Source organism: Poromitra crassiceps (assembly GCF_964638095.1).
Source record: "Poromitra crassiceps genome assembly, chromosome: 14".
Taxonomy (NCBI): Eukaryota; Metazoa; Chordata; class Actinopteri; order Beryciformes; family Melamphaidae; genus Poromitra; species Poromitra crassiceps.
In genome coordinates, this window is record NC_139633.1 from 35415133 (window position 1) to 35431681 (window position 16549).

General features: G+C 42.8%; 1 protein-coding gene across 2 annotated transcripts in view; it reads left to right on the forward strand.

Moving 5' to 3' along the window:
* The window catches only part of LOC310789454 (NLR family CARD domain-containing protein 3-like), a 118017-nt gene that overhangs the window by 22284 nt on the left and 79184 nt on the right, over positions 1-16549 (forward strand). For both annotated transcript variants that reach the window (XM_083651097.1, XM_083651098.1), the window contains 2 exons: positions 940-1038; positions 2562-2660. In XM_083651097.1, the coding sequence (XP_083507223.1) occupies positions 940-1038; positions 2562-2660 (198 nt within the window). The remainder of the gene's footprint in view (positions 1-939; positions 1039-2561; positions 2661-16549) is intronic.

The window sequence follows — 16549 nt, forward strand, 5'->3', positions numbered from 1 at the left end:
TGTGCTCCTGTCAACGGTCTGATCACAAATGAGCCGCTGCTGCACAACATTAAAGAGCACCTACAGCAGCCGCACGCACCCACAACCACACAATTTAAATAGCATTTTTCTCTGTTATGAGAGGAAAAGTGGCTGCGGCAGATCAATAATTATACTAAAATGTCCCAAAAGTCTTGACAATCACTATTTAGCTGCAGCTAACGTTATGGTCACTGGTCAGTTTTCACTTTTTGGCAGAACACCGGACCTTGTAATCCGTGGATTTACGTTACTGTACTGATCATAAAGCAGAATGGATTGTACCGGGCATGTAGGCCTATTGGAATTGAGCCTTCTTCGCTTGTTTCACAAGTCTGCTCTGACGACGCAGCGCTAACCAATGCTGCCATCCAACCACTAGAGATCTGAGGTAGGGACAACAGCTGCAGCTAACGTCACCTAATTGTCCCTTTCCTCACAAAAAGTGCTACAGGTTGTGCTTTTTCTATGCAAAAATGCAAACGCTATGTGTGAATAGCCCCATACACAGCAGATTACCCCTGCTCCGTCATTACCATAGTAATAGATATTCGAAATGAACTGCTTAACATAGCCAAACTTGGGTTAAGCGTGTGTTTCCACACGGACCCCCAAAGCCCCCCCCCCCAGCGAGTACCCGATTACTCGTTCATAATAGAAGGAGAGTACTCGAGTATTTAAATTGGTTAAAATGCCCATCCCTACTACATAACTACTAACTCTACAAACTAACTCTTTTAGACAGAGAAAGCACACATTCTATTAGTTCTTTTGAGATATTTTGTGTTCACAAAATCCTAACACAAAATAATCCTCGGCTGTTGAAAGATGAGCCAGAATCCTCAAAAAAACCCTCTGGCAGAAGCTACCTACAGTAAAAAAAAAACGGCTGGCAGTGAATGTGTTAATATGTGTTTACAGACAGACGGCGATACAGCTACTACCATGGAGGACTCACAACCTCTGCTGCCTAAGACACAGATCAGTGATGTAACTGGTCCCAACAAGCCTCTGCCACAGGTACATTCATGTTTATCCCTTCAGATTGTATTCTAGAGTGTCATGCTTAATGGTAGTTGAATATTTCAGACAAATGTTAACCTTCAGAGGGATTTTCTTCTTGGTTAATTCACACATGTGGGCCACTTTTATGGCTTTTGAAGTTTACTGAACAGTGTGAAATGTTTCCTGAACAGTGTGAAATGTTTACTGAACAGTGTTAAATGTTTACTGAACAGTGTTAAAAAAACACATTGATGTTTCAAAGTCATAAAAGTGGCCCACGTGTGTAAAAATTATATTGCTGAACACAAATGACCACGCCCATAAACTTTTGTTAGCCACAGACCTTATTTGATGCATTTAGGCCAGGCATGTCTGAAGTCCGGCCCTGGGGCCAATTGTGGCCCGCAGACAGATTTAAAGTAGCCCTCGGCTTGTCTCTCAAAATATACTATATGTGGTCCTCTACACAGTATTGGTTAATCAAGCAAGTTCAATTTGCATTGTTTCCCTTCACCTATGACAGCACCATCATACAGTTTGTACAGGAACCAAGTAGGAACAGCACATGCAGAACTAATGTTTTCAGATTGTAAACAAAATATTTAGAGTACATTTGTATGTGATTTTTGATTAAAAAAAATTATAACCCATATGATGCAAGAACACCTGGCCCCCCGACATTTTCACATGATCTAATCTGGCCCCCATTCAAAAAAGTTTGGGCACCCCTGATTTAGGCAAAGTGAAATCCCCATTCTAAAACCCCATACATTTCCTCCTTCAGAGATGGGAAGTAACAAAGTACAAATACTTTGTTACTGTACTTAAGTAGATTTTTCGGGTATCTGTACTTTACTTAGTATTTATTTTTCTGACAACTTTTTACTTTTACTCCCTACATTTTAACACAAGTATCTGTACTTTCTACTCCTTACATTTCCAAAACAAGCTCATTACTTTAGTTTTAATGCATGACAACAATGATTAAACCGAGAAGAAACGGGGTAGAATTAATAGAGATAGTTAATTCCCCTAAATGTCAGCTTGTGATTGGCTCTCTGTAGAGCAGCTCACCAGGCTCTGCAGTCTGCTGGGTAACTTTCGGTTCAGCCCTCGACTTACTCTGAGTCTGCTAACTTGAATGGGCTAAAATAATGTAATCATGCGGCACTTCTAGACTTTCTAAATGTTATTGGACCAAATGGATCAAATTCTGATAGTGAAATGAGTCATTTCGCGGGGGCTGTGTTGTGATTGTGATGCTCAAAAGCATGTATCCAGCTCAGCTCAGCTCAGCTGACTCCAGACCAGTAGTCATACTCGCACCCGCTGAACTGATACGCAGAGCCCGGTCAGCTCTTCAGAATGACAGAAAAAGTTTAAGAAGTCTTGTGCATATTGGCATGCATCTCATTTTAGAGATTTTGTCTGAACAAGTCATCAACTTAATTGTGTGTTATGCAGTGTTTACATCAAATTGCCTTTTTTTTTGTTATATTTTCATAATCTAAGATTTTGTCCTTAATATGTGTTTACAGACAGACGGCGATACAGCTACTACCATGGAGGACTCACAACCTCTGCTGCCTAAGACACAGATCAGTGATGTAACTGGTCCCAACAAGCCTCTGCCACAGGTACATTCATGTTTATCCCTTCAGATTGTATTCTAGAGTGTCATGCTTAATGGTAGTCGAATATTTCAGACAAATGTTAACCTTCAGAGGGATTTTCTTCTTGGTTAATTCACACATGTGGGCCACTTTTATGGCTTTTGAAGTTTACTGAACAGTGTGAAATGTTTCCTGAACAGTGTGAAATGTTTACTGAACAGTGTTAAATGTTTACTGAACAGTGTTAACACATTCAGTGCCAAGGACGTCTGTGCACGTCCTAAAAAAAAGTAACGTTCAGTGCCAAGGACGTCTGTGGACGTCCTAAAATCATAATTCATATTATTCCATAATTCTGCTGTTTAAGGTCGTACCCAGCCAGTGAGCATGAATCCCTTCAAGGGATCACACGGCGCCACCTTAAACATCGTCACAGGAGCTGCTCCACCCACCTCAGATCCTTTACTTTGTACAGGAGACAGCGGAGAAAGCCGTGGAAACCGATGCATGCTTTCTGCCAGAGCCGTATATATTGCTCCGTCTACAGCGAGAGTGGGCTCGGCTGCATCCGCGCTCACAACTGAGCTCTTATGCTTCTATCTATCTCCACACGATTTCCTAGAAAGCCAGCATCCGAAGCCGAACGGGCCAAGCCTTTTCGTTCAGTCGCGTTTGCCAGCGCGCATCATTTCCTTGATGCCCATCAAGGAAATGATGCGCGCAGCAAAGCTGGGATCTGTCCGGGGCAAAAACAGAGTCGAGAAAGCAAACTCTGTGCGTGTGGGAGGAGCCCGCAGCTCAGAGGTGGAGAGGGGGGGTGGGGGTGGGGGGGGGGAGGGGTGTGTGGCTGCACAGAAACCACACCACACGCCACCACATCAGAAAACACCAGCCAGAGTCAGTGAATGTGCTCGAAATTAGAGTGCAAAAGGTATTCATAAAAGGGGCTATATCTTGGAAAGAAAAAAAAAACGACAGAAAACCCTTGAAAGTGCACTTTTTTGAGAGGCTGTAATTTCATAATGGAACTGTCTAGAAACAAAATTTCTTCTTTGGAAGAAGCAGGAGTGTTCAATCTTTCATTAAAGTCCAGCCCCGTTAATATAGCCATAATAGAAAAAATTCTATAGCTGTTTTCAACTGAATGGAAGTGAATCTGGCACAGGCTCCAGACAATTTTACTGAAGCGCTGTGGCACTGAATGTGTTAAAAAAACACATTGATGTTTCAAAGTCATAAAAGTGGCCCACGTGTGTGAAAATTATATTGCTGAACACAAATGACCACGCCCATAAACTTTTGTTAGCCACAGACCTTATTTGATGCATTTAGGCCAGGCATGTCTGAAGTCCGGCCCTGGGGCCAATTGTGGCCCGCAGACAGATTTAAAGTGGCCCTCGGCTTGTCTCTCAAAATATACTGTGGGCCCCTATCGTTGCATCGGCCTAGTTTCTACGCCGAGCGCCTGGCGCAGTGGGCGTGGACCAGCGCACTTGATATCTTGGTATCGGCGCTAGACGCAGCCTAAAGCATTGCAACCACGCCTTTTAAGCGTAAAATTATGCACCGTCATGCTCATTGGATAAGTGCAATAAACGAATCGCACGCTTGCCTTTTTAGCTCCAATTCCAGTGGTCCCGCAAAACCTGACGAAAGCCAGGCGCTCTGCCCCCCCCTCCCTTCATCCAGTCTGTCTGTCTCCATTATAGGCTATTATTCCATATTATTATGCTTCTCAAACCAATCTAACTGCAGTTTAAATACTGCAAGCATGTAAATACGCTACACTATAGCAAGATCAAAGTGAAAAGAATGTTCTAAAGGCATCAGCTAGAAAAATATAGCCTATCCCTATATGATGAGATTAATTTTATATTGGTGAAAGTTTGTCCAGAACGATATCGTTTTCTCTCCCCTGCTGCAGGTAGAATGATGCACATAAATATACCCTACATTATGTAAAGTCATTGCATAAATGTGTTTTTATTGTAAAACTAAATGTGAAGTAGGGCCAAGTTATTGGAGCGGACACCACAGTTTAGCAGATGCGTGTTCCCCTGTCACTTATCTAAATCACGTTAAATCGACAAGGGATATATATAGGCCCAGGAGGACATATATGTTTCACTTAGGGTGGTGTTTTAATTTCGATGTTTTATTTGGTCCAATATTGAAATGTTCTACAATTGCAGGCTGTGTTACCATTACACATTATTTTAGATCGACCTTTTATATCTATTTCGCCTCATTTGGTTGCTATTTAGTAGCGAAATGGAGTACCCAATTGCATGCTGGGACATTCACAGGCAGTGAATGTCACAGGCAACTTACAACTGCTATTTCCTATAGGACGTGTGTTGTGTCTGTCTGAGCGAGGGAGTCAGAGAGACAGTCGTATTGTGCCTGTCAGACTGAGGAGAGAGGGAGAGAGTGACACAGAGAAGGGTGACAGAGGAGAGAGCCAGAGGGGAGGGAGAGAGCCAGAGGGGAGCGCTCCGCGCAACTGGCGCACTCTGAATAGGCCTGGTTTTCAAAAGCGCAAAGCGCTAAATTTACGCCAGGTGGGAAGATAGCAGTACGCCAAGATTTAAGGCCGACACGCCCACTCTGGGCCATTCTGGGACTGCGCCACGCCCATTTGGCCTAAAGCGCATTTGGCAGCGTAAAGCCATATTGATATCGTCCCAAAACAGGCACAAGGCACGTTTTTTTGCGTTTAAGGCCCGTTTTAGCGCCGAAGGCTTGTGGGAGAATAGGGCCCTATATGTGGTCCTCTACACAGTATTGGTTAATCAAGCAAGTTCAATTTGCATTGTTTCCCTTCACCTATGACAGCACCATCATACAGTTTGTACAGGAACCAAGTAGGAACAGCACATGCAGAACTAATGTTTTCAGATGGTAAACAAAATATTTAGAGTACATTTGTATGTGATTTTTGATTAAAAAAAATTATAACCCATATGATGCAAGAACACCTGGCCCCCCCGACATTTTCTATCTAATCTGATCTAATCTGGCCCCCATTCAAAAAAGTTTGGGCACCCCTGATTTAGGCTAAGTGAAATCCCCATTCTAAAACCCCATACATTTCCTCCTTCAGAGATGGGAAGTAACAAAGTACAAATACTTTGTTACTGTACTTAAGTAGATTTTTCGGGTATCTGTACTTTACTTAGTATTTATTTTTCTGACGACTTTTTACTTTTACTCCCTACATTTTAACACAAGTATCTGTACTTTCTACTCCTTACATTTCCAAAACAAGCTCATTACTTTAGTTTTAATGCATGACAACAACGATTAAACCGAGAAGAAACAGGGTATAATTAATAGAGATAGTTCATTCCCCTAAATGTCAGCTTTTGATTGGCTCTCTGTAGAGCAGCTCACCAGGCTCTGCAGTCTGCTGGGTAACTTTTGGTTTAGCCCTCGACTTACTCTGAGTCTGCTAACTTGAATGGGCTAAAATAATGTAATCATGCGGCACTTCTAGACTTTCTAAATGTTATTGGACCAAATGGATCAAATTCTGATAGTGAAATGAGTCATTTCGCGGGGGCTGTGTTGTGATTGCAACCCTTAAAAGCATGTATCCAGCTCAGCTCAGCTCAGCTGACTCAAGACCAGCAGTTATACTTGCACCCGCTGAACCGATTCGCAGAGCCCGGTCAGCTCAGCTCAGCTCAGCTGACTCCAGACCAGTAGTCATACTCGCACCCGCTGAACCGATATGCAGAGCCCGGTCAGCTCTCCAGACCAGCAGTTATACTCGCTGAACCACTCAATACATTATGCGTGGACTGTTGTTTTAAACTATGTTGTCATTTAGCAGTTCATCTCAGAAAGGCAGCGGCTGCAACTTGCAGGCATTATTTAAAATGTCATTATTAAATAATTACCTTTGCTAGAGGAACGTTAAGTGAATAGCCTACTTTCTAACGTGAGGGAAGCACACAAAAACAGGACAAGCAGAGGGTTATAATTCTTGCACAAAGGATAGTTATATCTTGTCTTGTGTTTTTGAATCTCAGTGTATGTGCTCCAGAGGCTTCAATAAAGTAGGAGACGCCTTGTATCCAACGGTTAAACTTTTGTGATTAACTATTTGCATATTCATATATCCTGGAAATATTAATGATGTCATTTTAAGGATTTTAATGGGATAATTTGACCGGTTTTGTGGAAAAACTATAGCACACATTATTAATCAAAGTAGAGTGTTAACACTTTGGGTGCCACGGCCCTTGGGCAAAAGGTTGCTGTACTGTGCCACATAGGCCGCAATGCATTTTAATATAGCCATATCATTTTTTGTGTTCCTCTTATATGGACAACCAATAGCCTCAATGAAACTTTGAACCCTTCCGTTTCATAAAAAAAAAAAAAGTGTGTTTATAAACTGTTCCATTTTGGAAATACACCCCTCTGAAAAAGAGTGTTTTCGACCGAAAACAGCATGGTGAAATTAGTTTCTGAGATAATCACATCTTTATGTTAGAAAGGCGACAGAATGAATTCTGCTTTGAGTTGAACAAAATGCTATAGCTGAAATGAAAGGTTAGAATGTCTAGTTTACCTGCGGGAAAAAGTATGTCAAAAGAATGTGTTGTTTATTTTCTACAAATATTAGTTTACAGCTTGGTCTAACATCAAAATGTTCACTTTCATGGGGTCATGCTGGATAATGAAGTCCATATTTCCACAAAGAAAGAAGATATCAACTTTATTTTTTATTTTTATGAAACTACACATTGAAAGCTTTCATTTGATGTGTAACATAATAACAATATTCAAAACACAACATGTCCTGCACTGTTTTATCTTCTTCACATGGACCTTCAAAATAGTTGGAAATCAAGACAACTTTATGTAAACATAGGCCAAATAATGAATTCTCCTTTGAGTTGAACAAAATGCTATAGCTGAAATGAAAGGTTAGAATGTCTAGTTTACCTGCGGGAAAAAGTATGTCAAAAGAATGTTTTGTTTATTTTCTACAAATATTAGTATACCACTTGGTCTAACATCAAAATGCTCACTTTCACGGGGTCATGCTGGATATTGAAGTCCATATTTCCACAAAGAAAGAAGATATCAACTTTTTTTCTTTTTCTGGATGAAACTACACATTCTAAGCTTTCATTTTTTGTGTAACATTATAAAAATAGTCAAACACAAAATTTCCTGCATTGTTTTATTTTCTTGAAAATAACCTTCACAGGAGTTGGAAATGAACACATGCTGTATATTGGAGGCAAAAAAAGGTCACGAGCGATGACATCATCACTGCTGACATCACTGGACACTTGTACCGATGACATCATCCGAGCCTATGACATTGAGGACAGTTATGACATCAGCATCACTGTTATAGAAAATATTATTGTCTTGTACCGTACTATAAACAATGGGCCGTGGCCTCTCTGGGCGTCCCCCTGTCCGGACAGCCATATTCAGATGACCTGTGTGGAGTTAGCACAAAACATACAGATCTTTTATAACTGCTGCTTTGAGATGTGGGGGCGAGTCTATAGTACTGTAGTACTATAGAATAGGATAGAATAATCTATAAATAACTATCTATATATAATAATATATAATAATAATATAATATATAATAATAATATATATAATAATATATAATAATAATCTATAAATAACTATAGAATAATAATAGTACTGTTATCTAGTCTCTTTTTGAGTATCACTCACAGTGATTGTTGTATAAAGATACAACAATCACTGTGAGTGATACTCAAAAAAGCAGGGGTAGAGGCAGAGAGGCACATGGTCACATTGGGGGCAGACAAATTTGGTCTCCTTTCGGTGTCCCTTCGCTGCGCAGTGCGCACATTTTCGATTTGCCTTGCTCTTGGTGGGCGGGACTTTCACCGGCTGTGGCACATGACCCGCAAAGTCCACATTCTGCCTCACTGAATTGGACCGTTGGCGTGTGTGTCTTGGCGTCCTTCCTGGAGGAAGAGGAGGTGGCTCGTCTGCTGGAGGAGGAGGGGGGGGGCAAGCAGATGTCGCCTCCGTCCACGATTTCACCACAGACAGGGTGAATTCTTTGAGGACTTTGCAGCTGGACGTGGGGTTGCATTTCCTGTACAGAATAAATGCATTGCTCATTGCAATCTGCATGAGGTAGACCACGAACTTGGAGCTCCATTTGGACGTCTTCCTCACAAATGGATAGTAGGATATCTTCTGGTCAAGTCGATCAACCCCACTCATGTACTGGTTGTACTCGACAACACATGCTGGCTTGCTCTGCAGGACCCGTTCACTTTGCCCTTTCTCTTTCACCGCCACAGTCTTCATGACATCCTGGTGGAAGGTGGAGATCATCCTGACGATGCGCTTGTCCCGCCATGCCAGGAACATCACCCCATCGTCATGACGAGCGAGTCGTTCACCTACTCGCAGATCCGACATGGTCACCTGCCGGATGGACGCAGGTTCGCCCCTCTTCACCCGGAGTGTCCCAGCTGAGTGCATCTGGAGGCTGAGGAGACGTCGGCTCACGGTCCCGCTGTTGTAGAAATTATCCATCCAGAGACGGTAGCCATATCCCTCCAGGCCGGCAATGAGGAACTGCACGGTGTCCAGTAGGGTGCTGTGAATTCCACAGTAGGGTTTCATTGCATAGCAATACCCGTTTTCTGAATCGCACAGAATATAGCTCTTTATTCCGTACTTTATCGGTTTTGCCGGATTGTACACACGGAAACGTAGCCTCCCCCTCCACAACAGCATCCCTTCATCCACACTAATGTTTTGTGAGGGCTGGTACATTTCCTTGAACTTGGAGAGGAGCAAGTCAAGGATGAGCCGCACTTTGTGGAGCCGGTCGGTGGCATCGACCCTCTCATTGTCACAGAAATGGAGAAAGCGCCATATCAGCTGGAACCTGTTGCGGGACATTGTCTTCCTGAAGTATGGGGTCTCCATCGCCACATCAAGAGACCAGTAGTCCGCAATCTTGGGCTTCTTGACAAGGCCAGTGAGGAAGAGGAGCCCCAGGAATCGCTTCAGCTCTCCCACAGACAGCGGTTGCCAGGCGTTTACCCGGGTGTAGGGCATGTGCAGCTGATCCAGCACGGCGATGCACTGTTTAGCATAGATGTTGGTCTGCTGAACAATGATCTGCAGCAGCTCATCACCGAGGAACAGCTCCAGGAAATCTGCCGGCTTGTCTGACTGTAGTGATGCAGCCGCATTCCTGGGACCTGGCATTGCTGTGAAGGGGAAGACTTTGGGGCTCCAGTCTGGCATAGTATGCCAGCGTGGAGAGTCCTCCTGACGAGGCTTGCCCGCTGAAAAATGAAATAAAAGGTTTTTCTTCAGACAATTGTGATATGTAAAAAAGCTGTCTTTTTTCCAATAATTAGAAGCCTTGTGTTGACAATAATAATAATAATAATAATTGATATTATTATTATTATTATTATAGATGAGCTGGCTGCATACGTGACATGAATTTCCTGTAAAGTATCTATAGATTCTCACCTCTTGAAGACCCTCTCTTCCCAACTGCAGATGCCCGCACGCGCTCAGTCGTCACCACCTCCTCCTCCTCCTCCTCCTCCACCACCTCCTCCTCCTCCTCCTCCTCCCCTGTAGTCAAAGTGAGTTTATAAAATATGATACATTCTTGAGGGAAAAAAGTTTATGTTTTCAATATCAGATGAATAATTGTAATTCTAAAATGGCTTATATCTCACCTTCGTCACTGGACTGCAAGCGGGCACGACGAAAGCTGGCGGGAGCACCTGCCCCTTCATCGTCAGTCCCCTCCTCAGAGCTGTGCTGCAACTCTGAAATTTTATATTTTACATGGTATTAGTAGGCTAATTCAGGATTGTTATTCTTACCAAGCTTTGTGTTGACAAAAATAAATTGATGAATAAGTGTGTGCGTTTATTTTATTTTTACATTATTACCTCCAATGGTTTGTTTACTTGCTGGCCAGTGATGCCTGTTCCTATATAGATACTGTACTGTAAGTCACATGTTTAGATTGTTCTCATGGTTTCCTTTTGTCCTGACAAATACATGGTGGATGAGTTGAGTTCCCTCCCCCTCCCTCCCCTGATATGTGAAGCGCTTTGTGTGTCTAGAAAGGCGCTATATAAATCCAATCAATTATTATTATTATTATTATAGATGTAGCTGGCTGTATACGTGACATGAATTTCCTGCAAAGTATAGGTTCTCACCTCTTGAAGAAGACGCCATCGCCACATCCCCCTCCTCTGAGCCTCTCTGAGGCGCCAGATCAGTCTCCTCCTCCTCCTCCTCCTCCTCCTCATCAAACTCGTCAGAGTCTGTAGTCAAAGTGAGAGTTTATAAAAATAAGATACATGATATGTGTTTTCAATATCAGATGATTTTTTGAAAATCGATTCATCTCACCATCGCTGGAATCCAGGTGGGCCTGACGAGGTGGTGGATGCCAGTCACCATCCCTCGTGTTGGATTCCACAGGATCCGATGAAGGATCGGATGAGGGGTCCTCGGAGTCAGTCTCCGGAAGATCTCTCTTCCTCACGGCACGGCAGAGGGCCTGCTCCAGCGTAAGCTGGCCAGCTCCGGGCCTAGGCCGTCTGCGCCTGGGCATAGCTAATCTATAGCTACACGCCTACACCTGGCTATAAACTAGCTAACACAGACACACAGACAGAGACAACTACACACACACACACACACACACAGACAGACAGACAGACACACCGACACCAACACCAACACCGACACTTATTTTTTTTGTTTTTTTTTTATTTATTTTTTCACAAACACACTACTAACTAAGAGCTAATCTACTGCTAACGCTAACTAACACACGCGATCTCCCACACACACACACACACACACACACACACACTGTGTGTGGTTTGTGTGTCTCAGACACACAAACCACTCACCAAACACGCCAAACACTCAAATCTACTCACCACACAATCTCACAAACTGATCTAAATATAATCTATCGCTAATGACTATGCTAAATACTCGCTAAATACTCGCTATGCTATGGATATGCTCAAGAGGAAATACACGGACCGAGAGGAAGGGAAGACAAGGAAGGAATGGCCGATTGTCGCGCTCTCAAGAAGAGAAAGGCAGCGCCCTGACGCAGGAAGGGGGGGGGCAGCACTGCATCGCGTCAAGATTGCGCCGATTTACGCATCCGATTCTTGTAGGGATTCATGTTGAATACTTGCCCAAGGTCCTAAACGATCTAAAAATTGAATAAAAGCAATTTCGAAAAAAAGACGCCATACGGCGTCTTTGGCACCCAAGCGAGATTAATAAAAAGACGCCGTACGGCGTGCTTGGCACCCAATGAGTTAAGCAGGGCCGTAACCAGGGTTCCGAAATAGGGGAGGTCCAGCAAGGGGAGGCGCATTCGGTGGCGCCCGCAAGGGCGCCGCCGGAAAAAATTTGAGGTTTTTTTTTCCCCTTTTTTAGCCATATTTAGAGTAATATATCATTTTAAATCAACATTAGGATTATACTGTTGTGATGTCATTATTCAGTATATTCTCTTTCATGTCACCACCTGCTCAGCTCTCCTGTCAACATAATTGTAACTAACAAACACAAACTGTTTTAGCCAAATTCATATCAAAATGACACCTACAAACACAGGTACACAACCCAAGCCGTACACAACACACAAAGTCATCATCGATAATAAAAAAAACATACAGAGGGACATTTATTTATTCCTGATAGGAACGATTGAAAAATAAAATAAAATATATTATGTTGTTTTTAACTTTACACCACCTCTTTTTGTTACTTATTGGGTCATGAAATTGAAACCATGCATATAGCCACCTGCATACCTGACTTCGGGAGCTTGGCAATTGGCATCATGCATGATTAGCCAGTAGCATCCCAACGTGTCACACAGGTAACATTACTTAAGAGACAGACTAGACACTTACTTTCTTGGTTGTTGCTAAAAAATCTGTCAGTGTCACTCACTGTCTGTCGTTCACTTCGCTCACTGTCTCGCAGCTCGCTCACCTTCAATTATCTCGCCAGGCAGACAGACAGTCATCACTCACCACCATGCTGCTGCTCTCTCGGAATCAAGTTACCGCGGACGCGGCGTCAGATGACTTCCTGCCTGACCTGCCTTTCGTTTCAAAATAAAAGAGATCCCGTGTTTTTCATGCTTTTCCATGCAGATTGTTTTATAATTTTTTTTTTTTTTTTTTTTTTTTTTTTCCCCCCTCTGAAATATTAGGGGAGGTCCGGACCTCCCCGTCCTCATAGCTAGTTACGGCCATGGTGTTAAGATGTATAAAAACATGTTTGTAGGGGATATTTTGAGTTCAATAGTCTTAAAATTATATTATTAACTCATTGAGTGCCAAGGACGTCGATCGACGTCAAAGTAAATAGTGACGTAGAGTGCCAAAGACGTCGATCGACGTTAAATGCGTTTTTTGACGGTGGGACGTGGATCAAAGCCTCCTGCATCTCCTGTACAAATATTGTAGCTATTGAACGTGTATAACCTATTTTACGGACTCATTAGGTGGCGACAGTGCTCTCCAGATTAGAGAAAGGTCAGGAAAACAGCAGGAAAAAGCCCCGTGATGAAAGAGAAACCGCTCATGCTGCAGCCAGAGCCATATAGATGGCTCTGGCTGCAGCTGACGTTGGCTGCGAACAGCAGTCAATCCGCTCCCACAACTGAGCCCCTCTGCCTCTGTCTGTCTGTCTGCATAGTTTCTCCACACGATTAGCCGCCAGAAAAGCAGCACCCGACGCCGAAGGGCCAAACTATTCTCAGCAGTCCGGTTTGGCTTTTCCCTGTCGCGCTGGGAGCCGGCGCACAAAAACGGAGCACTCCGAAAATAGACCTGGGTGCGTGAGGCTGTGTGTTAGTGTGGGGAGGAGTTTGCAGCTGAGGGGGGGAGAGGGGGGTGGGGCACGCAGGGCACCACACAACTACACCACGTCACTACATCAGAAAATATTAGCTTCAGACTCAGTGAATGTGCTTGAAATGCTTCATTTCACAAAAGGCGGAATATCTCAGCTTCTAATTTGAAACGCTGAAATTTGCTGAAAACAACCTATCTTCTCCGGCTCATAACTAAAGAACGGAAAATGGTATCAATAAACTTTTTTTTGCTGATGATACAATAGAATCTCCTCGTTCTTTGTGCGTGTTCGGTGTTTACATAGTAATATCACACAATATTCTGTGGGCCTCGATAAATCACTGAAAACGCTCTGAAACTCTGGCACTGGGAGCGTCCGTTCTCCAAAAGTGGCTGGCACTCAATGAGTTAATATGACATGAGGTTCAGTTAGCTTTGCACAGAAACATCCGGTAAAAATACTTTTTACTTTTACTCTTTGAGTACATTTCATAGCCTGTACTTTTTTACTTTTACTTGAGTAAATAGTTGAATCGGTACTTCTACTTTTACCAGAGTCGTTTTTTACACAAGTAACTGTACTTCTACTTAAAGGGGGACTTACCCCCCCAGATATGTGACAAAACGGCATGCTGCTTGATTTGAAAAAACCTATGGGTAAAACCAAGAAATGAAGGCGAAGCTCGTCTCTTCTTGTCTCACTATATTCTTTGGCTGTGCTCAGACAGGAAACTTCGGACATTTTTTACAGGAAAACGACGCCATGACAGTTTGCAGACTGCGGCCCAGCTGCAGCTACTGCCCGCAGTACAAACACAACATTCTCCCCCTCCCTCCTCCTCTCTCTCTCCTCTCTGCACAATCGAAGTGGTTGAGTGGTTCTCAATGTGAGGTCCTTGAGAGGATTCCAGGATTCTCCTTTATCTCTCAACCTAATATATATGGAATTCTGGACAAAATCATATCTAGGCTACATAAAAAACAAAAAAAACATCAGATCTGAGAGACCAAATCTCATCATATGGGGGTCCATTGCCCCAATGTGAACTAAATTAGGGGTCCTTAATATGAAAAAGGTTGGGAATGATTTACAGCAACACAATGCCATTTCCTTCCTTTTATTTCTATTTATGATTATAGTGGCTTTTAGGCTTGGAGTTGGGATGAGCCGGGAAAGGGTACAGGGGGAGTAGGGGAGTTACTATCTTGGAATCCCATAGTCTTTGGTTCATCGTGGCGTCAGGTTGTACCACATTTTGGGCATTTTTGAGGGCAAAAAAAAGCAGGTTTGAGGCACTTATGCGGCTGAAAATGATACAAATGGTACAATGGTAACAGTTTGGTCTCAAATGTGGAAATTTTGACCAGAAATCTTCAAACACCACCCCAAAAGTCATATTGGTTAAAAGCTGAAAAAAGCGTTTTGGGGGTTAGTTACACTTTAAGTAGAGAATGTGGGTACTTTTTAGGGATGCACGATAGGGATGTCCCGATACCACTTTTTTGCTGACCACGAGTACTGACATTTGGGTACTTGCCGATACCGAATACCGATACCGATAGTAATTAATGATGCCATAACAACGACTTTATTTTTTTAATTTATTTATTTTTTCATCAGATGTTCCTCACTTTCTGGGTATAACAAATTAAATGTGCCAGTTATGCCATTGCTGACATTCATTTCCCTGAACAAACATGGCACCACTGCCACACATTTCACTTCAACTTTCACATTCAGTGCATTTCAGTAACACACAACATAGAACTGTAGCAGAACAACTGCAACAATAGTAGTTAGTGCTGTCTGTGAGGCCTACGCCTCAGAGAAGTCAGAGGTAGGTTATTTTTGTGCAAAAAATAAATAATAATATTAAAATAATAAAATATTAGCACCACCAAACAGGGGGATTAATCTCAGCTCTATTCAGTCAGCAGCATGTATTTTACATACTGGATAGAAGAGGCTAGGTAACTGAGATAGCCTTTTCAATTATCCAGAGTAGACTCCAGAGGACACACTAGGCTATATATGTACCAGTGTTGATAATAAAATAAATAAAATAAAATAAAACACATCTTTCCTGAACAATCATGCATGGCACTGCTACACATTTCAAAGTAACCTGTAACACATTCAGTGGATTTGAGTATCACACAACCTGAATATACTATAACTAGCAGAACAACTGAAATTGATGTTTAGTGTATGTTAGTGGCTTTGCTATCTGTGAGGAGTAGAGGACTAAGCCTTTTTTGGAAAAGTGAGGGGCAGATTCTTTTTGATGAAGAGAAGCATCTCAGCATGCTCAGCTGTGATCCTGTTTCTGGTTTCATCTACAATGTGTGACAGTGAGCTAAAAAGCCTTTCACTATCCACACTGCTGCATGGTGCTGAGAGATATCTGCGAGACATTTGGGCCAGAGTGGGAAACCGCACTTTGTTAACTCCCCAGTACTGCAGTGGTTTATCATCTGGGGCAGCTAGGGTCTCTCCAAGGTATGTGTCTAACTAACTGAATGGCCTCACCTACTGGTGCTGCGCTCAGTGCTGCTGATGCTTGCTCACTTGCTATCTCATCAAACACAATGTCCAGACTGCTCCTACTGGCCTGGGCCTTGCGTTGCTTTCTGGCAGGTGGTTTCCCCAGATCCTCCTGGACATCTGCTTCTCCTGCAGACAGCTTCCGCAGCTCCACCCTCACCATCTCTTTGGCTTCTGCAGCAGTGTTGACGTTTGAGAAGAAACAATCTTTGTATCTAACACAGAGAAAAATAAATATTTTAGCTGGTAACAGACAAGCTAGTCTCAAGTTGTCAGAAGGAATGTCAGCAATCAGCATATTGCCTTCAAATCATTTAACAAAGCAAATTGATAATGCTTTTAGTTTTTATGGCCAACTTTAATCAATTTGCTTTAAGTGATTTGAAGGCAAGTAATTATCACTTGCTTTCTCTCTCACACTCTCTCTCTCTCTCTCTCTCACACACACACACACACAC